Below are 24,042 nucleotides of genomic sequence, written 5' to 3'. Positions count from 1 at the left end.
AGCTGTTTCTTTTTATCTCATGGTGTTCTTTCTTAAATGAAACAACTACTATAGTTTTTTTTCAGGATTCTGTATATGGCATTAGGATTATTATAATAACCTCTCTTTGGTTCATAACCAGAATTACCTTTAAAGAAAGCATTCAGTAATGGTTACGTTTTTATCACTAACTTCTGTGTGTTAACTGTGTTTTCAGCTTAAAGCTCAAAATGACCGAGAAACTCAAAGTATGGATATCATATTTACTGAAAGACAAGCGTAAGTTTATTCTATTTAAAAATAAGATTCATAAATGAGTTTTACTATGTAGTTTAACTAGTGAGTTATTTATTTCCTTAAAGAAGTTTTAACTTTTTTCTTATAGCCTTTTTAAATTTAAAAATAGATATTTGCCATGAAAATTTTATTTTTGTACATGTTATCTTCATTTATCACTAAGCAACAAACTCTGTGTGAAGAAAATGACTATATAGATTGAATATAAACAACTTCTATACCTAAGAACCTACAATTTAAGATAAGAATGTCTTTATATTTACCATTTCTAATTTTAACCTAGAATATTAAACAAAGTATGATATTTAACCCGTTTGATAAAAGATACATTATAATAGGCTATTTATATTTTTATTAGTATTGCTGATAGTTGTATTAGTATTCTATATTGTATTTGTAGATTATCTGTCTTTATATATAACCTATCTAAAGTCTAAATACCAGCTAGCTTTGACTTTGTTATTAAATTAACTGTGACAGTGGCAGTAATACATACAAAGATAATGAGTAGATGTAATTATTTTTCATCAAATTTTTGGCAGTAATTAAATACTGTATATTACAACACAAACATAAAAGATGAGCTATTTTGTATAAACATATACATAAGCACATTCTGTACCCAAAATGTTTTAATATAAATCTGTTTGAGAGTAAGGGTAATTACTAACAAAAATCACTGAAATTCAGTAAGAGCAAATACACTGTCATGTTACTTCTGCATAAACAGTAAATATTTCATGACAGACAGCATACTGAAATACAATAATAAAACATTTAAAAGATAAATGTAATTTCACTGTTGATTAAATGAAAAATCATTTCTTTTTCTCTATCATTTGATGCTGCTGTGAAGTGCTTTTTTTTTTTTTTTGTACTAGAGATTGAACCAAGGGGTGCTTAGCTACAGAACCATATCCTCAGTCCTTTTTATTTTTGATTTTGAGACAGGTTCTCACTAAGTTTCTTAGGGCTTCATTAAGTTGCTGAGGCTGGCTTTGAACTTGAGATCTTCTGCCTCAGCCTCTTTAGCCAGTGGGATTACAGGCATGTACCACTTCACCTGACTTGTAAAGTTCTTTCTAAAAAATGGAAAATACTGGTAGGGTCTTTCCTTATTCAAAGATCCATTCTTGGAGACCAAGTTCTTAAAATCTTCTTCCCTCCCTCCTTACTTTCCTTCCCTGCTTCCTTCTATCTGTTTCCCTGGCTTGAAACCATTTATCAAATATTTATCATTTACTGTATACAAGATACTTTCCTAAGTATACCTAAAAAAAACTTAGGAACATAAAAACCTTAAAGAATTTAGAACAACCGGGTGTGGCAGTGCACACCTGTAATCCCAGCAGCTCTGGATGCTGAGGCAGGAATATCTTGAATTCAAAGCCAGCCTCAGCAAAAATGAGGCTCTAAGCAACTCAGTGAGACCCTATCTCTGTATAAAATACAAATAGGGCTGGGGATGTGGCTCAGTGGTCAAGTGCCCCTGAGTTCAATCCTGGTACCAAAAGCAAAGAGTTTAGAACATTTGAGTCCCCTTTTAGCCCATAATCTCAAAAGTTATATTATACCTAGGTCAGATATGTAAATATTATATCTAAATCTTTTACAGATTTTAATCTGGAAACATATTCCAAGATTATAAGTTTATTATGAATATCACAAATTTTTATGTCTATTTGGTTAATTTGATTAAAGAAAAATATTTAAATATGGTAATTTGTTCTGAGATGTCACCAGTTTCAAAATTATATTTGTAGTTTGCGTTTAAGCTTGAAGTAAAACAGATTCTTTTCTTTTTTAAGCAGAAATTTAAATTAATAAAAAATTTATTTTTATGAAGATTAATATGTACTGGGATAGGTTTATTTCTTGTGTAAACAAGATGTAAAACATCTCGGGAGCTAGAGTTGTAGCTCAGTGGTAGAACACTTGCCTAGCACATGTGAGGCACTGGATTTGATCCTCAGCACCACATTAAGAATAAATAAATAAATAATACATAAATAAAGGTATTGTGTCCTTCTACAACTAAACAAAAAAAAAAGAAGTTAAAAAAAATCACAATAACGCAAGAATCTACCTTGACTCTGCACCTTCAGAGACTGGCAAATGTCATACCTTATTGAGAATCCAGGTGGAGAAGCTTCTGTTTTCATTCTTTCCTTTTAGTACCATCATTTAGTGTGGCATGAAAATCTGGTTCATTATGGGAAACCTATCCACAACAAACTGGTTATTCATGTGCATGCTTGAACTAATGGTTCTCTTCCAATTCTGATGTCTACATTTCCTAGTTTGGGATTAGTCAAAATCAATTCTTTAAAAACATATGTAATCATAATTTTATACCTACTTATTTTTATCTATTTAGTCAAATATTTATTGAATACCCAATATATAATGATAAGAAGCTCTTGGGTTTTAGAGATTAGGTACAATCTTTGCTCATTTATATTTCATTTTATTACGTTTCTCAAATATTAATAATTGTATCTTATAGTTAGCAAAGATAGTCTAACAGAATGATAGATTATTTAGGAAAGAGATACCTTGTATCCCTATAATTATCTCATTCTTAAAACAGATTTAAAACAATGGATAACAGATAATATTAGACAAAATATTCATGTCCTTTATTGAAAACATGTTTCTATAAACAAAAGCAAATATGCATTATAAACATGAATCAGTTCTTCTATTTCAGAGGGTATATCATCCTAAACAGTTTTTATTTCCCCAGAATAGATATTTGAACTGAATTTGCTATGACTTTTGAATTTGCTATGACTTTTGCTATGAATTTGCTTTGCTTTTAAAATGACTATTCTACAGTTCGTGACAAGATGTACATTTTTAGTTTCTTTTTCCTAAGAAATTATCGTACACGCACATTTTAAAAACTTTATTATAGAGAAATTTGAACATACACAAAATAGCATACCCTTATGTGCCCATCTCCCAACTCTTTCAGCACATAAATAACTCTGCTCCATCCAGCTTTAGCTACTCTTCCTTATCACTTATTATGATGAAGAAAATCATGTTTCATCCATAAGTATATTTTAGCATTTTAGAGATCTTTATCTCTAAAAAAACCATATAAATACACTTAATTTCCTTGTATGAAAGATTAAAATTACAGATTTTGCTATAGTTTTTAATGTCACTTAGCATCAATGAGTTGTTAAAATTATATTTACAACCAGTTAATTATAAGGGAATTGACAAATAATGACTTTAGATAAACTTTTCTTATTATAGTCTTAGGGCTAGTGTTTTCTAGAGTATGTTTTTTAGACTATTTATTGTGCTATGAGCTCTTAGTAGGTGCACCAAGTTTAAAAAGTTCTTAATACTTTTCTTTTAAATAATGAGAGAGCGGTTTAGCTTAGGGAAGTCTCAGGTAAGTCCTACATTAAGAGACCTCCTTTCACTTTCTTTAAACCCAGTGTCTTCTATAGTAATTTGATCATTTACCTTTTAAATTTTCTCTATTTTCTTTCTTTTTTAAAAATTTTTATTTATTTGTGTGTGTGTGTGTCTGTGTGTGTGTTTGTGTGTGTTTGTGTGTGCGTGTGTGAGAGAGAGAGAGAGAGATAGAGAGACAGAGAGACAGAGACAGACTGGGGATTGAACCCAGGACATCGTACATGCTAAGCAAGTGCTCTACTACTGAGCTACATCCCATCCATTTTTTATTTTATTTACTTATTTGGTACCAGGGATTGAACCCAGGGGTACTTAACCACTGAGCCCTATCCCCAGTCCTTTTTATTTTTATTTTGAGACAGGCTTTTTGCTAAGTTGCTCAGGGCCTCTCTAAATTGCTGAGGCTGACTATGAACTTGTGATCCTCCTGCCTCAGCCTCCTGAGCTGCTGGGATGACAGGTTTGCACCACCATGCCCAGCCCAGCCATTTTTTAAAATTTTATTTTGACACAGGGTCTTGCTGAGTTGCTTAGGCTACCTTGAACACAGTCTTCCTGCCTCAGCCTCTGAGTGGCTTCAGGTGTGCCACTGTGCTTGGCCCATTTACCTTCTTCTTATTCTAAAAATATTTCTGAATGTCTCTCTAGAGGTTAGTGTTATAGAAAACAATTTGAATTACATTGCACTGTGTTATCAGCTATTCATGGACCACCTAAAGATTCCTTAGCCCCAGCACAGATTCATTTGAATAATCTCCCAAAGAGAGGCAGAAATAGTGTTTTTGTAATAGAATTCATAAATAATTGTGATGCCCGCTTTGGGAGCCACCATGATATTAAATTGTGGCAATCATGCAATTTGGTGACAGCCTTTCTTTCTGATTGAAATCAGTAGTAATCATTAAGGATTATACTTGAATACTGTGCCTTGTGCTTTAAATTGCTCCTAAATTTTGAGCACATTTTGTTTTGCTAATTCAGGAAGCATTTGCATAAAATATTTTTCAACTCTGTGAAATCACTCTGTGAGCATAGAACTGATCTTAGTGTGTAGTTGAAGCTCTCTCTGTTCTTCACTTTAACTCATGATTTAAATCCAAAATCTTTTATTTCTTTACTGATTGGGACTTTAGTGTAATTTAATATTTACTATATCACAAATGTTAATATGAGAATCTATTCATTTTATATAATGATTAATATACATTAAACCTTCTTTTTACTTGTCCTAAGTACTACTGAGATTAGTAATGCTACTATTGTAGATTAACTAACTGTGTAACTGTTAGCTCTAAGAGTGTCATTACTTCATTTGGACCTCCTTGCTCAATAAGAAAAACATTTTTATGATATTTGGATATATTAAGATGAAATAAGCTCTAGTTTGGTATGTTTTACATATCAAGTCTCCATATCTAAGCTGCGAGTGGACTAATATTTTATCAACAATCAAACATTTTAAAATCAATTTTCTTCACATAGTTCATGGGTATCTATATATTTATCTTCAATAAAACCATCATCATCTGCCACAAATGAATGTAACTGTTCAAATATTACTGTAGTGTCTTCAGAGTTTGTATCTGCTATCTGTGAAAGAGAATTTGAATTTCCAGGAAAACCATCTTCATAGGTTTCTGCTTCATGCTCTTCTAGGCGGCGATGATTGTAACTCAGCAGAAAATTATACCATATTGGGCATTTGATAGCAGTAAAGATGAGGAGTGAAGTCATCAGTACAGTGACAAGAACACCAACAAGAAAAACCCAACTTTTTCCAAGAGGTTCATGTTCTTAAATGGAAAAGAAAGATTTTGTTAAGTTGACAAAAATAAAATTATCATAATCATGTCCTATTACTCTCCAATATTGGTACACAAAAGTTACTAGTTACTAAATAAAAGATATTTTATGGTATGATGAAAGAATACCTTTGCCTAAAATAACTACAAGTTGAGAGCGTCCTTAATCTGAAAACCCAAAATGCTCAAAAGTCTGAAACATTTTGAGGACCAGCATGATTCCATTAGTGAAAAATTCCACACTTGATTTCATGTGACACATCAATAAAAGCACAATGCATTAAAAATATTGTTTAAAATTATCTTCAGGATGTATGTATAAGGTGCTTTTGAAACAAATGTATTTCATATTTACACTTGGCTTCTATCTCATTAGGTATATGCATATATTCCAAAATTCAAAAAAATTCAAAATTCAGAACACTTCTGGTCCTGGAGTATTTTGGGTAAAGGATACTCATCCCTTATCCACTTGTCTTTGCAGGTGTTGCTACCCATTCACATAAGGCAAGTATTGATTTGTACTCATTAAAAATTATGACTTGCCTCAAAAAGTTAAATAATCAATGAATGGTAGTATTTGGGTGATAACTAATAGAGCCTATGTTGAATTCTAGTACTTTGTAAATCTTTTGTTGAGATAAGGAAATGTTCTTTTACATTGTTTATAGAAAGTCAAAATGAAGAAAGATAGACTACCTAACTTTATTTAGTATGATACCTTCAGCAATATTAATATTCAAAACCAATATATTACCTGAATTTCTTGTGAAATTGTTTAAAGAACTATTAAAAGTTGAATTGCTAATGGACTGAAAATGACTGTAAAGATCTTCAGTTACAGATGAAGCAAATTTTGAGTAGCATTCAGCTGTATAGGGTACTGTTTTGATATTGTAGCACTTCAGGATATCTGGGTAGCTACACATGGTGATGTTCTCCTTTTCTGGTAAAAAAGAGTGAGTAAATTAAAACTTATTATAGAGAATAAGAATGGTATCTAGAATTTTTGACATATCTGTCTTATTAAGAATATTATATCAGTTGATGCATAATAACAATGTGAGGTGATACTCATTCCTGTTATTTATAAATACAGTTTAAATGCATTTATAAATACAGTTTAAATACTATTTATATTTTAGTTTGTGTTAGTAAGGAATTTGATATGATAGTAGCTACAATCTGGATCTCAAGCAGAGTCTGATTTGTAGTTAACAAAGTAAGGCACTGGTTTTTACCTACTCTGCAACAAGATGTCCCAATAATAAACAGGAAGTACTTTAAAAAATGGGTCTTATGTGTTGTCTCTTCAAGCCCAACACATTTAAATTTCTTTTTTTCTGAGGCTGGGGAAAGGAGAGTATCTCTTTAGAGGTTAGGTTCCCATCCCCCCACCCCTGCAGCACTGGGTACTCTGCCACTGAGCTATACTCACAATCCCCAGCAGTTACATTTTAAATGGTTTTTCCTGATTTCCTTTAATAGAAATTTCATTTCTTGACCTTTTTTTTTTTTTTTTTTTTTTTTGACAGTGCTGGGGATCAGTTCTGGAGTCTTGCAGATGCTCTACCATTGAGCTACAACCCCAGCCTAGTAGTTTCGTTTCTTTTCTTTTTTTTTTTTTTTTTTCTGTATCGGTGATTGAACCCAGGTGTACTCTACTACAGAACCATATTCCCAACCCTTTCTAAAATTTTTTGAGGCAGGGTCTCACTAAGTTGCCTAACTGGCCTCAAACTTGATATGCTCCTGCCTAAGTTTCTGTAGTTACTGGGATGCATTACCACACCCAGCTGGGTTTTTTGTTGTTTGTTTAAACATGAAAAAGATTTTTCTAGGGCAGAATACCAAAAGACAACACATTTTGATTTTGATTAAATTATGATAGCTTACCTAGTATCACATTTGATGTTTTCAACCATTTCTGCAAATTAAATAAACTACAAGTGCAGTTCCATGGATTTCCATATAAAATTATTAATTCCAGATGAAATAGTTGTGGTACATCAAAGTAGCTTATCAAATTTCCTTGCAGATTCAGAAGTTTCAGGTTGTTCAGTGGCATAAACACGTCAGGATTTAGTTGTAATATTTTGTTTTGGCAGAGATGCAATTGTTTTAGTTTATTTAGGCCTACAAATGCATCCTGTTGAATTATATAAATGGAATTTCTACAGATATTTAAGATTTCTAGATTGGAGAGGTTGCTGAAACAATTATTATGTAAGATAGTGATATTATTCTCAATCAAATAGAGATCAGTGAGTAAAAAATATATCTGTAGCACCTTTATGTCTGTTTCATTCAGAGTAATTTTGTTATAACTGAGATCAAGGATAGTAACATTGTTACTGATACCCACTGGAATAGAAGAAAAATTCTTTTCGGTGAAATTATATTTAACTTCCTAAAAAAGAAAAAAAATTTAAATTGATTAATTAGGAATACTAATAGAATTTCTCAAAATTTCATATTCACACACTTAGACATTGGAAGGAAATCATTTTGGAAAAAATCTATCTAATCTTTTGGCATTGTAATGTGAAAAGGGGAATGTTTTTATTGGGATGAAATAGGGAAGATCAGGGATATTCTAATAGAATTAAGTAAGGAAATACTAGTATGTTATATAGGTGTCTTCCAACTGTAATTAATGTAATCATCATAGAAAGAATTGATATATTCCTGCTTTTATGTGTAGAAATATAAGTTAAATAATTTGGTTAACTAATTTTCTAATGTGCAAGGTAGGCATTTCTAGGGGAATTATTTAAAAATGTATAAATTTTAAAAATCAGAGGTAACAACACATACCTAGGGCTATTAAATAATTTTTAAAAATACCCAATTTAAGCTTTATTGGGTCAACAGCTCAAAGTTTGGTATTTTAAAAGGAAATATTTGTCTTATATCAGAAATTAAGCTGTGATTAAATTTAATGAACCACACAACCTGAAGTGCTTTCCTTCTGTAGATACAGATACAATGAAATAGTTGAAATTTTTCCTATAACTTTAAACTTGGGTTTTATGTCTTGAAACCAATCTCTGACTTTATGGTGAAAATTTACAGATTTCCTCTTTCACCAACTTTTAAAAATGAAGCAAAGTCAAGTTAGGATGACTTAGATCACAGATGTTGAATATATACAGATAACTGAAGAGTAGTTTAGGGATCAGATTTTGTAGTGATGATGGTGTTTGCCTTTGGATATTTTACTAGATGTATATAAGATGTACCTTTGAAAACATTTTCACTTCCTTGATCTTAAAAACTTACTGTTTTAGAAGACTGGCTTTTGTCCAATAATAATAGCATGGAGAAGGGCCAAAACAAGACTGTGGTGCATGTGAATTTCATATTGCAGGCCTGATAGAAGAGAGAGTATTTTCATCTCAGTAGAAGACAAGAACTGTAGAGAATATTGAGGACATATTGATTTCCTTTTCTTTTTAAAATCTTTTTTCTTACAATACATAGAATGATAAACAAGATCATTGCTATTCCCCCTCTCTGCACTCTGATCTTAACAAAAAGCTCCTGTGGAGGTTGAGAATATTTTCTAGGTTCTCTGAGATCTTTTTGAAAGAAACTTTAATTGAAGTGGTTGTACATCTAAAATTTTAAATAAATATATGAAAAAGAAAGCCCAGAGGAACATATATCTATGTATATATGTGTGCTTAATTATATTCTTGTATTGCTAATTCTTGATTTTTCAATGTTAGGTATCATCCATTGACTTAAAACTAACTGTGAGAGATGAAAATCTTTAGCTTTCTTTCAGATACTCGTTACCTTACTCTTCAATACGTCATTCACTTTCTAACATAGTCACTTGTAATTTTAGATGAGTATTCAGCATTTATGTTATCATATATATATATATATATAAGCTATTAGTGATTGAGCCATGTAACAGGATTATTTTTCCATTGCTGCATGTGTTTGTTTTTTCTTCCAAATCAATTGGACTTTTTTTTTTCACATGTATAATTTTCTGGTTTTTTTTTTTTTTTTAATGAATTTATGCTCACCCTCTCAGAGCAAATCTTTAGTTAATGCAGGTTAGGTATTTTATCTCTCATCTGCTTAAAAAACCTCTCCTAGAGCTTTCTACCATCACCATTGTTGACTTCTGACCTCATCACAGAGATTCTCTTTTGCCTTTGTTATTGGATACCTGTTTTCTAGAATGCCCTTTCTTGGCTTATTGACTTATTTCAATGGAACTTCATAACTTCTGGAGAAGGTACTTAGGAGGGAAATTTTTTTTGTACCTTAAAAGATATTTTGGCCAGAAATTGAATTTTAGATGAGAAATAATTTTCCCTGAAAATGTTGATTTCTTTGCCCCATTGTCTTTTGAGTTTCAGTTACTCTGTTATTGTAATTATTTATCCTTTTATGTAACTTGCCTTTTTCTAACCCTCAAAGCTTCTAAAATCAGTATTCTGAAATTCATGATCCTGTATCTTTATGAAGGTCTAATTTCATCATTTAAACTGGGTACTTGATTGTTGCTTTGAATCTGGAAACTGTATTTCTCATTTCTGGGAAATTTTCAGAATTTTTCATTAATAATATTGACAATTTTCTTCATCACTTTTTTCCCAAGTCCCACTTCTCCATGGAGAACTGCCATTGAATTGGGTATTGGATCATCTGGAATGATTTTCTTTCTTTCTTTTCTTTTTTTTTTTTTTTTAACTTTCCTACATTACTCTCTGTTTTGAGACATCCTCAATTTTATCTTCTATTCTATTATCTTCTTCTATTAAAGTTTACTATTTCCTGTCTTCTTTTTAATTCTAAGACCTTTTTGTTCTCTCAGTATTTTCTGCAGCAGTATTTGTTGTTTCTTGCCTTTATTATTATTTTGTGTGTGGGTGCCTTTTGTTGTCTTTTCCCTTAAATAGCCTGTGTGTCCCCAGGCTATACTTTCGTAGTTTAATTGGACGCTTTCTTCATATATCTTAATATTTTGTTTGGGGGTTCTGTATAAGAATGGAACACTAAAAAGCTAATTGGAATTTGCATTTTAGAGTGAACTTGCTGAACCGTTTTCTTGGGGAATCCATAAATGTCATTATCTTTAGATCTTTTTAAAAAGATTCTTTTAGAACAAAGGTTTTTATTTTGTTTTTTAATTTTGTTTTGCCCATTCTGAGGATTGAACCCAGGGCCTTGTACATACTAGGCAAATTGGACCTAGCCCCTCCTCCTCTACTTTCAGAATACCTGGTGCTGCCATTTCTGGTATTCAGAATTCCTGAAGAATATAAATCAAATGGCTTTTCAGTGTTTTTCCATTTGCTGACTCAGGAAAATTTCACTTTCTCAGTCAATTTCTATTCATCTGTTAACTTTCTGGTTTTTAAGTTTTATTGTTATTGCACCCTTCTGTTCTTTGTGTCCTTGTGAGTTTATACTTTTTTACCTTTTATTTGTTTATTTTTTCCAAATTTTGAGCAGGAGTCATGTTAATGACTGCATTTCACATAATATTTTTACTAGAAATTGCCATTTATTGCAGAAGACTTTTTATTAAATGGTTAACTTTCCATTTAATCATTTTATTCATGACCTTTATGTTTCTCATTGTCTGTTTTCTCAAAGTTGACATTGGAATCCTTTCTGCATACAAATTTTCTGTTTTGAAAAGGATATGAATACATCCTGCCATTAGGGGTATTTTAAAATTTAGTCTTTGGAACCTTCTTAGAGCATTTGTAACAGTTAGTTAAGGTGCTTCCAGGAAAGCTTACTTCATCAGAGTTGGAAGTAGAAAAACTAATCAAAATGAAAGCATTCTTTTTAAATTACTAAAGTCTGTTGTCTCATTAGCAATAGGAATTTATTAATTCAGTGCTGGTCTGTTATAGTCAGCATTCTCCTTGCCTTTAGTTCATTGATCTGTTTAACTTTATTCCCCATCTACTCTCCTTTGCATAGTTAAATTTGTTAGAAAAAGCTATTCTGCCTCCTTGATTTGATGCAGCTTGGATATAGATTATAATAGAACCCTTTTTAGAGCCAGAAATGAGTTCAGGCTATCACTATTCCTTACTATTGCCCATAAAGGGGGATGCCTAAGTCATTTACAACATACAATTTACATGTGTTTAATGATCTCTAGGGATAGTTTCACAGCCTCTTCAATGGTTTGTTGCAGTATTTCTCAGTGGTGTGGTAAAGTTCTTTCTGATGTTTTGGTGGAATGGAGAGGTAAGGGAGACTTAGTTTTTCAGATATGTATAGATAAGGGGTGGTTAAAGGAAGCAAATAGATTACAAAGAAACTGAATTTAAGTAAGGACTTGAAGTAGAATAGAAGCAAGTGAGGAAGAAAATGAAGGCAAGGTAGAACTGTGAGCATACATAGAAATTGCTGTCTATATTATATATTTAATAATAATTGTTTTCTCTAGTGTGTTAAAAAATAAGATTGTAAGACTTGGAAATGTTTTCGCAGGGCACAATGGTACACACCTGTAATCCCAGCAACTTGGGACAGAAGAATTCCAAGTTTGAGGCCAGCCTCAGCAATTTATGGAGGCCCTAAGCAACTTAGCAAGACCCTGTCTCAAAATTAAAAAAATCAAAAGAGCTGTGGGTATAGCAGGGTAAAGTACCCATGGGTTCAATCCCCAGTGCAAATAAAGAAAAAGGAAACATTTTCTTTCCTCTTGATAAATTTTAGACTTAAAAACAGCATATGCTCAGCTCAAGGTTCTGTACAAGGAAGCAGTCAATAAATCTAAAGAACTTTTAGATCTAAAGTTGTGAAATACACTGTTTGAGCAACATTGTTCATGGGTTTTTTCACATATTTGTGTACCTTTTGAGAGGGGAAAATTTAGAGATCGAGTGAATATTGATCATCATGACACTGAAAGGCAGCATTGCTGGCTGCCTTTAAGAAATAATTTCTACAGAGTGGCAAGTCAGAAGATTATGAAGGAATTGTCCACAACTCAGTGTACACTTTCAAAGAGTTGTTTTAAAAAGAAAACAATTATTTTGTATTTTTCTTCTTTTGGAAATTTTCTTCTCATTTTGAAATTTATTTTGAAATGTTATTTTGAGTTTTAATGTAATGATTATTTAGGAACTCGTAAAAAACAAAACAAGTAGAATATCAGTTTTTTAAATTATTTTATAAAATTAAGAACCCTTTTACATAGCCTCCAAAGTATGCGTCACATAAAAAAGCGCTTTAAACAGGAAATGGTAGTTATTAAAAAAAGAAGTTATATTCTTAATGAGGTTTCAAGTACAAGTTTAGGGGTTTTGTAAGTGATATGATTACTGTATGCCATGAAATAAACAGATGCTACAATTATTTACATGAAATGAAATTCATACATAGTTTTCTCATTACCTATTTTAAATATTTGTGCCAGAATTCAGTGTATTTGGAGTAAGATGGTAATAATTGATAGTTAACTTCATTCCTGTCCTTAACAGTTTTATAGATTACTCTTCTTTGTTCTTGGTTTTGTGTATGTTTATGCAAATTTTAAAACTTGAAATGGAAGATTTTAAGAGAAAAAAAACTAAGTAAAAATAATAATTATTTTCCAACTTCAACAATTTCTATTAGCAATTCTTTTCATCTTATACCTTTATTTAAATGATCCATTACTAGTATATTTCAAAATAAAAAAATTTATGAATTTGATTGGCTAGATTTAACCTTTTTTTCTTCATAGAAAAATAATTATATTGCATTATACTTTTATTTGGGAAGGATTCCTTGGTCATGTTTTCAGGTTTGTATTATGTCTGAGGTAGACCAATTGAAAATATAATCACATTTTCTGCTCTTTCATTCTTTATTAAAGGCAAAGATTGTTATACAGACTTAACAAACTTAATTTTTTTTTAATTCAGCAACAACCAAACCTATAAATATACATGATCTTACCTTTACTTTTTCCCTTTGTCTCTGAGACTGGTATGCTAAAGAAATTTATTCTGTTTCTTCTACGCCATTGGAGCTGGGTGCAGAGGTGCTCACACCATTAGAAAAAAGTATGTCATATGATTTCACTTTGTTTTAACCTTTGTACCCAGTGAATAAGTGATTAAAAAAACGCTGAACTTCCTTAGCAAAAGATTGACTAGAAGAATAATTTCTTGAAGTCTTCTTTGACTTTGTTGGTGCAACAAGGAAGGTGGTTTGCTTAACCTTTGTTTTCTTACTTTTCAAAAATTTATCAAAATATCGACAAATTGACAATTTCACTTTGTGACTAAGTTATGAGAACGCATGTTTCTGAAATATATATTGTTTCTAAAGTAACTTGTTGATCCTAATGCTATTTTGTATTTAGAAAGGTACAAACTGAAAAAGGATAACACTAGTTTGTATTCCATTTCCTTTCAACTTTACTGTTTACCCATTTTTATGACACCTTCACTGGTGGTTTTACTGCTAAGTTACAACAGGAGCAAAGTGCTCAAACTACCAAAAGACCTGTCAGTTGGCCATTGTATGACCTTCAGAAAATCAGTTACCTTCCTTCTGCTGTAATTTCCTGTCTGTAGAATGGGATACTGTACAAAGTTAGTTCCCATCTTACTACAGTAGAATAATCACAAAGTTTAGAATGATTTAGTTCAAAAAGATTGATACCTTTGGACTTTAGTATCCTTAGTCAATAAAACGAAGAGATTGAAACAGATGATATTTTCTGCTTAGAAGTTGTTTGAGCTCACATACCCATATAAATTGTAATAACAGCAAACACATTTGTTGTAATTGAAATTCGAGGGGAAGACATCCCTGCCTATCCAACAGAGATAAAAAATAAATTAACATTCCTGGTTATCTGTCTCATTATATTCATGTTTTATTTGGTTATTTTGAGATGATATTTGTAGGGGAATTTTGGAGTTTAAATTATTCATGCTAGTGGTGAGTAGATGTGGAGATGTGTGCATCCACTGGGCTTAACTGGTGATTGTGAAGACTGTAGTTTTGATATCCATGAGCAAAATACAGTAAATAGTGATAGATTAATCAGAGTTTGAAGCCAAATTAGAACTGTATGATCTCGAGACTGAAAATGTATATTAAATCAGGCTTTTATATGAAAATCTTTATTTACACAGGCTCTGTCTCACCTATTTTTTTCCCAGAAACTTTATATACTCTATTAATTGAATTTACATATAAGACACACAACACTGGTATTTTCTTGTGATTATATGATAAGATGGTTATTGCTTCTAAATAACTTCACTGTTACTTAACAGTTATGTTTCTAGGGAGATTAAATTATTACAGTGCTAAAATATAGCCATAACTTATCGGATACCTATTTTAATTACATTGGCAAGTAAAAGGGAATTTCAGTAAAGCATACTATTATAGTTATTCATTTGCTTGTTTATCATGAAGCTCAATCAAACCCAGGATGCTAGGCAGTTACTCTACCATTGAGATAGTGGCCTGAGGCTTCTGGGCTTAATCAGTCCTCCTGCCTCAGACTCTCAAGTAACTGGAACTAAGGCATATAACCACCCTCAACATGCCCAGATAAGTAAAGCTTACTATAAATCTAAAGCTATGATTTCTTTTTTAAAAAATCAAATTGTATTAGATGTCCCCCTAGTTGCCAATTCAGTCAGAGATGCATTGCTTTATATGATTTACTTGGCAAATTTCTATACAAGATTTCATTTGTTCAAAGAATTCCTGTGGCTAAAGAATGTTTGAAAACCATGATTCTGAAACTTAACTATCTTATATTTGTCTTGAGGGTATGACAACAAGAAGTGTAAATGCATCCTCTCATGTATAAGGACTTAAGATCTTCTGTGATAATCTGTGTTTTCTTAGTGAAGTAAAATTTAGAATATAGAAATAGGATTTGGGAGTGGAAAAGAGAAAGATGTAAAATAAGCCTATGTTGATGAAGGCCAAATTTTATGTACTTTAAAAATAGGGGTTTTTTTGGTACCAATATAAAAACTTTTTAGTCACACATTGTATTTCAATATCTTGAGGTACTCTATTAAATTAAGACCTAACTGGAATTATTTGATGTTTTTTCTCAATAGAGTAAGGGAAATATTGTGTGCTTTTGTTTCAGGAAAGAAAAACAAATTAGAAGTGTAGAAGAAGAAGTTGAACAAGAAAAACAAGCAGCAGATGGCATTATTAGAAATATGTCACCTGATAGACAAGTCAAGTACATAGAAATGAAAACCACAAATGAGAAATTGTTGCAGGTAATTTTAATTACTATAATGTGCTAGGCATGTATCAGTCTTGCTTACTAAATGTGATCTGAAAATCAACAGCATTAGCATTCCCTGAGAGCTTGTCTAGATCTATGATCGGAGTATTCATTTTAACACAATCCTCTGCTAATTGACATTATATAATTATTATTTGTTCACTTCTATGCATTCTTCATTTTTGCATATCGTAAAGATACATGAAAACAGTTTAATTTTCATAGGCTTTTAATGAGAACCTTAAAAGACCTCATGAACCAAAAGAGCCATATGGATATTAGCTTTCTTTTCTTTTTCTTCCTGCCTAATAAGCAACACCTCTTTTATATGTTATGTTCTTGATTTGGATGGCCATTGTTCCGTCAACATGTTAGTTAAGTAGCAATTTGGGCACCTGCTGAGGGGTTATTGATAATCCTTCCAGTGTTCAGTTATGATGGTATCTTTCATACCTAGCTGTTCCTTAACTAAAAGATTAGCAAAGACTTAGGCCCTATAAATGCCAATAGTGACTATACTTTAGTTTCTCAGATATTTCCTTCACTGACATTTTAGTTTAAACTTTTCATTTTAGACAACCTTTATAAGGTACAATGAAGCTTTGAATAAAGAATATTATAGAAATGATACAATACTTACCAAATAACTTGTTAAAACCAAGGTATATCTAATTTTTTCTGAGGGTTATATAAATGAGTAATCAGTTTAAGGATTGTTTTAGTAAGCTTTTTAGCTGCTGTGACTAAAGGACCTGACCAGCACAATTACAGAGGAGAAAAGGTTTATTTGAGGGCTCACGATTTCAGAGGTCTCAATCCATAGATAGCAGACTCCATTCCTTGGGGCTCAAGGTGAGGCAGGACATCATGGCAGAAGAGTGTGGCAGAGGGAAGCAGTTGACATGGTGACAGGAAGCTGAGAAAGACTCCACTCTCCAGATACAAGATTTATATATCCCAAAGCCACACCGCCAATTCCCACTTCCAGCCACACCCTACCGTTTCAGTTACCACTCAGTTAATCCCTAGCAGGGGATTAATTCGCTGATTAATTGATTCTCACAACCCAATCATTTCTCTTCTGAACCTTGTTGCATTGTCTCGCATGGGAGCTTTTGGGGGACACCTCACATCCAAACCATAACAAGGACCTTACCCTAGGAGTGAATCATGTTTCTCTGTTAGTGTGCATGTAGGTAGGTCTTGGCCTTAAAAGAAATTGAGCAAAAGATTTTTAAAAAATTATGGTTGAATATCAAATTAAAAATCCTAATTTTAAGAATAACATCAATAATTTTAAAGCTTCTGGTATTTCAAATTATCAGAATGCCATAATGATTCATTGTGAAAAGGTCTAGCTATATTTAACAAGTTTCAAATTTTTTTGAAGGTATATGGCAAAGTTTTTAAAGGAATCAGTAAAAATAGAAATATTGAACTGTTAACAAATTCTAGTCAATGTGCAAGATACCAATTGAAGATATTTACAAAATTTACTTTATACATTTGAAATGGAGAAACAAATCATTCTTACTGTAATTTATATTCACTTTTCTTCCACCTTCTTAGGAATTAGATACACTTCAGCAACAACTAGATTCACTGAACATGAAAAAAGAGAGCCTAGAAACTGTAAGTATAAAATCAAAAAGGGTACTTAAATAACTCAGTTACAAAAGATAATTCAGCTGATTATTAATGGAACTTATTAAGTATGTGTACATATTTATTTAGCAGTTTACTAACAGGAGTTCAGTAATTTTTCTTCCCATTATAGACCACAAAGATTTTAGATGGATAAAAAATTAGATTTATCTATTGAATACCTATCATATATAAAACAAGTCATTCTGTTCTACTGGGGCATGCAAAAATCTAATAGTAAGTTAAATATTTGCACAAGAGACTTAAAACCAAATGGAAAGGAAGAGGGATTAGTTAATTACTTTAAGGATGTAAAAGCTTGTGTTTTCTTGTTTATTTCAGGCAATTTTCAATTCACAAAACAAAACACATTTATGATTTCAAAAAATCAAAAAAGATGAAAGTAAAAATGTCTTTTTCTTGTCCCTCTCTTCAGACAGAACTACTCTGATGTTTATTGAGTGCTTCCTCTATTATTTTTGAGCTCTTAAACATATTACTAGCAAGGTCATTTAATCTTCACAACAATCTTGTAATTCTGCCTTGGTTTTGAAGTTGTGGAAAACTTCAAATGGGATTCATACCTGAAATGCTCATATATTATCTGTACCTTTTAATTTTTTTCACCTTAACATCATCATTTTTTTTCTTTTGTTGTGCTGAGACTGAAAACCCAGAACCACATAAACTACACCCTCAGCCCAACATCATCTATGGAATGTCTATTTTGTATCATTTTAGAGATCCTCCTTATTTTAATGCATTGTATTATATTGTATGACAGTGTTGTAGATGAATAGGTTTGTTGTCATTTTCTGGAATCCTAAATGATGCTCCAGTGAAAACATATGTTATGCAAAGTTACGTATCATAAGATTAATTTCTAACATTGAGCCAGAAAGTATATAATTCTGAAATGTTGTGAGACTGCCAAATTGCTTCCCAAAACATTGTTTCAAATTTTACTTCTAGAGTAATTTATATGAGTGTTTATTTTCCCCTGCACTCTTTAACAGCAGGGATTATACAACTTTTCCAATTTATTAGTCTGATTTTTTGTTTGTTTCTTTTCTTAAGATGAGGTCTTGCTGTGTTGCCCAAATTGGTCTTAAACTTTTGGGCTCCCACAGTCCTTGCACTTCAGCCTTCCTAGAACTTGAGAGTACAGGTGGGCATCACTATACCTGACTACTACCTTGTTTTAATTTTCATTTATTTGTGCAAAAAAATGAGTATCTGTTTATAGATTTGTTAGCTGATGGATTTTTTTTTCTGTGAATTACTTTTTCTTACCTGTGGCACTTCAGTATACTTACTGTCTGTACCTCAAAGTTCAGTTCAGTGTTTTGCTTGCCTTTACAGACTAAGATAGATATGGTAATAGGATTAGTAACAGTTATAGTTAGTTTAACAAGTTGTAGTTTGTCATCTCCCTAGTAAAAGAAATGAGCATGTATAATTTATAATTCTTTTTAGAATGTGCTTTTTAAAAGTTGTTTAAAAATAGTAAGTTGATTTTTATGTGTAGTTGTCCACCTTTAAGGTACATATATTTTTCCTTGGATTTCTGTGGTAATGGAAATATGCTTCAAGGAATAATTAATATTAATGCCGCTGGCATGCAGACTTTCTCCTTGTCTTTTGAAGTGGATTAGAGAATAAAGTCTCATTTCACTTGACAAATTTAATTTCCATAGAAAAAAGCAAGAACTCTAAACTTGGTTTAGTTGTTTTTGTTTTTCTTTGTTTAAATTGGTGCCACCATTCTTTGGCCTTGTAATACATGCCTAAAATAAATTTTGAAACATTTACCATATTCTCATATCAAGAAAACACAGGTCACTGTTTCAACTTAACTCCTACCAGATTCCTTTTATTTTTATTTATTTATTCTGGATTTGTTGTCCAATTAAACATTTCATATAGCTGTCAATTGACTAGTGTTTATTTAATATCTAGTTTTTGTTCACTACTCTGTATTGTCATTCTTAGTTCACAGGAGAATTAAAAGAACAAGTAAAGGATCAAAATAAGCTTGAGCAACATAGAGTTTGAACAAGTCTGTGGTATTAGGCAAAGGAAAAAGGAGATACTATGAAAAATGATACTCAAAATATCTGCCTTTTTTCTGTGTTTTATTATCATACCTTTTTTTCTCTTTCTGAAGCTAATCTATTTCTTAAACTGCATATATGTATATATAACCCATTGTTTATGGACTTTCATATATTTCCCTTGCCTATGTTTTCCTTTTTAAAGATTTCTTCTACTTTCAAAAAGGAGGTATTCCCTCTTTAAGAATTTGGTCATGAGGCTAGGAGTGCTGCTTAGTGGTGGGGCACTTGCCTAGCATATGCCAGGCCTTGGTGCCCTTGGTTTGATCTCTAGCACCAGAAAATATAAATAAATGAAGGAGGGGAAAAAAAAAGACTTTGTTCTCATTTATGCTGTGGGCTTGGTTTCAAATATCATTATTATCACTTGTATCTCTGTTAACTTGGAAAATTACTTAAACCTCATATCCCCAGCTTCTTCGTCTATAAAATGGAGATGATAGTAATAACTCTATCTCATAGAACAATGCTTCATTATTAGAGATAGCATATAAAGTACATGGAGTACAGTGCCTGGCACAGAACAAATGCTCAAGAAATAATAGGTTCAATTAATCATCACTATCACTACCTGTTTTAGTCAGCTTTTTTGCCGCTGTGACTAAAGGACCCAGCTGGAACAACTATAGAAGAGGAAAAGGTTATTTGAGGGCTCACAGTTTTAGAGGTCTTAGTCCATAGAAGGCTGGCTCCATTCCCTGGGGCTTGAGGTGAGGCTAAACTCATGGTGGAAGAGTGTGGCAGAGGGAAGCAGCTCACATCATCAGGAAACAGAGAGAGAGACTTCATTCTCCAGATACAAAATATATACCCAAAGCCACGCCCCAATTCCCACCTCCTCCAGCCACACCCTACCTCTTCAGTTACCACTCAGTTAATCCCTATCATGGGACTAAATCACTGATTGGGTTAAGACTCTCACAGACCCTACCATTTCAACTCTGAACCTTGTTGCACTATCTCACATGTGAGCTTTTGGGGGACACCTCACCTCCAAACCATAACACTGCCATTATTCCTAATTCTTTTTGTTATAACAATTTTATCACATCCTTACTTTCTAATTGTGAACAGTAGAATAGTAGTGATAATAACTATTCTACTTTCATGTATTAATTTTTTAGTGCTGCCATAACAAAGAGTCACAAACTGGGTGGCCTAAAGCAATGATTTTTTTTTTTTTTTTCCTCACAGTCTGGAAGCTAGAAGTCTGAAATCAAGGGGTTTTCAGAGATATATTCCCTGTGAAATTGGATAGAATCCTTCCTTGCTTTGTCATAGCTTCTAGTGGTAGACATCGGTCATTGGCATTCTTTGACTTGCAGCTGCCTCACTTCTGTCTGCCTGTGCTATCACATGGCATTCTCACTGTGTGTCTCTGGTCTCTTCTCTTATAAGGACACCAGTCATGCCAGATTAGGCCTTAATGACATCATCTAAATCCATAAAGATCCTAATTTAATTTCCCCTTTTGTTTTCCTTAGGAAATAGCACATTCCCAGGTAAAACAGGAGGCTGTATTGCTACATGAAAAACTTTATGAGTTAGAGTCCCATCGAGATCAAATGATGGCAGAAGACAAAAGCATGGGATCTCCAATGGAAGAGAGAGAGAGATTACTTAAGCAGGTAGGAAAAATTAAATATATTTAATTTAAATAAATATACTTAATTTAACTTAAATAAATATACTTAATTTCAGACTTTATTAAATGTGTGTTGATTTGTTTTATTTAGGGATATGAACAATTTATTGTGTAAAAACAATAGTGAAAAGTTAACTTCGGGCTGGGATGTGGCTCAGTGGTGGAGTGCTTGCCTAGTATGCATTCGGTACTAGGTACTATCGTCAGCACCACATACAAAACTAAATAAAATAAAGTTTATAAAAAAAGCTGAAATTCTTAAAAAAAGTTAACATTACTTAAATATGAAATACCATCAAGAAAATTTAGGAAAAAATCACATTCTTACATGGACTGTTTTGTTTTGTTTTGGGTTTTTTTGGCTAAATCCTTATTTTATATGGTCTTTTTGCACATTTTGCCATTTCATGTTTTGGATCCTTTCTAGGAAACCTCAAAACTCTGCTTTATTGATGATTAAATAGTTATATAATCTTATTGAAGATATGTTCCATTATTTGTTTTAGGTCTTGCATTTAGAAAATGAAATATCCCAAGTCTAATGGCTTTTGGTAGTTGTTAGTATCAGTGCCTCCATGAAGGAAATAGAATTAAGATGTCTTAGGAAATTACATTTCACAGAATCATATTATGTGTATTTGTAGCTTGCTTTGTACTACAAGACTGACTTTAGTTATAAGTCATAATTAGTATATTTATCTTGAGATACCCCAACTCTAGGGTCCTTAGGAGACTTGAGTATATATTTGGGCACAACTCTAATCAGGAACTCCTTTGTAGTCTAGGATTGAGCCCAGTGGGTTTGGAACCCAGTGAGTTTTTTATAATCTTCTGAAACAATTTAGGGACTATTTAAATGTTGGAATCATTCAAGAAATGTATTAAAATCTAGAACTCCTGAAGTTCCTTAGGAAGAAGTCAACAGAATCACTGGAGGAGAGAGTAATCTTAGACTAGGATTGCCAAATAAAATACTGGATGGCTAGTTAATTTGAATTTCATAAAAGTCATCTAAAATTCATTTATCTATATCTAGATAGGTAGATATATATGGGAAAAGATATATATGAGATAAGGATATTCCAAATATTACATTTACACACATATCCTAAAAGTTATTCATTGTTATCTGAAATTCAGTTTTAATAGGGCTTATAAAAATTCTGGCAACCCTTTACCCTAGGGTATAGGAGGGTCTCAAATTCTAGATGCTTATATTAACTGGTTTGGGTCTGAAAATGTGTTATTCTGATGGTGTGTTGTGGATATATGTGTGTATATCAGATTTTATTCAGGATGGAATCTGAATAATTCCTTAGTGATAGTCTATTTACCTTCCAAGGTAGAATTCTAAATATTAGGTTTCAAGACTAGATTTGACATTTTACTACAATATACTCTAGAGGGAAATTCTCCTTAAGATAATCTAATAATAAGTTATTCTTTAAATACTATTTTCTTTTATGCTTATATAGGTTAAAGAAGATAATCAGGAAATAGCCAGCATGGAGAGACAGTAAGTACATTTTATATTTGTTTCTCATCTCCTAAATTACATTTTAAAAGTACGAGAGTGCATATTGTTACAGGTATTCTTCATGTTGTTCACATTGAGGATACTGATGCAGGTTTCATTTTTATAGCTTTGAATACTTGAGTTTAATTTAGAGTCATTGAATAGTATAAGTGCTTTTTTAAACACAACTATATTAAGATATAGTTCATGTATTTCACATATTTAAAGTATAAATTTAGAACTTTTTAGTATATTTACAGAGTTGAACCCCCAGTCTGTTCAGTCACCCCAGTAAACCCCACAGCTTTTATCCATTATCTTCCTTGCCCCTCTCCCAGCTCTAGATCCAGTGATCTCCTTTATGTCTCTACAGATTTGCCTATCCTGGACATTGCATAAAAGAGAAATCATATGTATATGGTCCTACGTGCCTGGATCCATTGACTTAACATAATGTTTTCAGGATTAATCTCTGTTGTAGCATGTTTCAGTATTTCATTTCTTTTTATTTTAAAATAATATTCCATTGTATGCATATACCATAATTTATTTATCCATTCATCAGGTGATGGATGTTTGATTGCTTCCATTTTTTGGCTATTATGACTCATGTTGGTATTAACATTTATATGCTAGTTTTTAAAATTTATTTTATTATGCTTTGTTTTGTTTTAAATTTTTTAATCAGTTATACATGACAATAGAATGCACTTTGATACATCATATAAAATGGAGTATAATTTCTCATTTTTCTGACTGTACATGATGTAGATGTGCTAGTTTTTGTGTGAACATACATGTTTCTTCTCTTTGTTGTATATCCAGAAATAGAATTGCTGGTTCATATGATAATTCTCTTGAACAGGATGAGTTAGAGTCCCATTAAGATCAAACGATTGCAAAAGACAAAAGCTTGGGATCTCATGCAACTATGCCATTTTGCATTTCTAGCTGCAGCTTATGAGTATTCCAGTATCTCTGAATCCTTACCAATACTTTGTATTTTCTGTCTTTTTTTTATTCTAGTCATCCTAATAGGTGTTAAGTGGTGTCTTGTTATGGTTTTTATTTGCATTGCCCTGATGGCTAATGGGTGTTAGCTTCTTTTCATGTGTGCATTGACCATGTGCATATCTTCTTTGGAGAAATGTTTATTGAACTCCTTTGCCTGTTTTTAAAATGAGGTTTTTTTTATTATTATTACATTATAAGAGTTCTTTGTATTCTAAATACAAGACCATTATCAGATGTATGCTTTGCAAAATGTTTCTATCATTCTGTGGGTTATCATTTACTCCTTTGTTTATGTCCTTGGAAACACAGAACTTTTCACTTTTGATAATGTCAGCTTATCTGTT

At 32.0% G+C, this 24,042-nt stretch overlaps 2 protein-coding genes across 3 annotated transcripts in view; one reads left to right on the top strand and one right to left on the bottom strand.

The window, feature by feature from the left end:
* The window catches only part of Ift74 (intraflagellar transport 74), a 67,081-nt gene that overhangs the window by 16,335 nt on the left and 26,704 nt on the right, over positions 1-24,042 (top strand). For both annotated transcript variants that reach the window (XM_047525770.1, XM_047525769.1), the window contains 5 exons: positions 197-258; positions 15,619-15,757; positions 17,335-17,397; positions 21,008-21,151; positions 22,644-22,684. In XM_047525770.1, the coding sequence (XP_047381726.1) occupies positions 197-258; positions 15,619-15,757; positions 17,335-17,397; positions 21,008-21,151; positions 22,644-22,684 (449 nt within the window). The remainder of the gene's footprint in view (positions 1-196; positions 259-15,618; positions 15,758-17,334; positions 17,398-21,007; positions 21,152-22,643; positions 22,685-24,042) is intronic.
* On the bottom strand, positions 5,176-8,876 carry Lrrc19 (leucine rich repeat containing 19). The gene is made up of 4 exons (XM_047525771.1): positions 8,796-8,876; positions 7,410-7,923; positions 6,271-6,459; positions 5,176-5,504 (listed from the first exon to the last, which is right to left on the bottom strand). Exons 1-4 carry the CDS (start codon positions 8,874-8,876, stop codon positions 5,176-5,178), a joined length of 1,113 nt encoding a protein of 370 aa, XP_047381727.1.

Source organism: Sciurus carolinensis, chromosome 14 (genome assembly GCF_902686445.1).
Source record: "Sciurus carolinensis chromosome 14, mSciCar1.2, whole genome shotgun sequence".
In the NCBI taxonomy this organism is placed as follows: Eukaryota; Metazoa; Chordata; class Mammalia; order Rodentia; family Sciuridae; genus Sciurus; species Sciurus carolinensis.
This window is presented reverse-complemented; position numbering and strand designations above follow the sequence as displayed.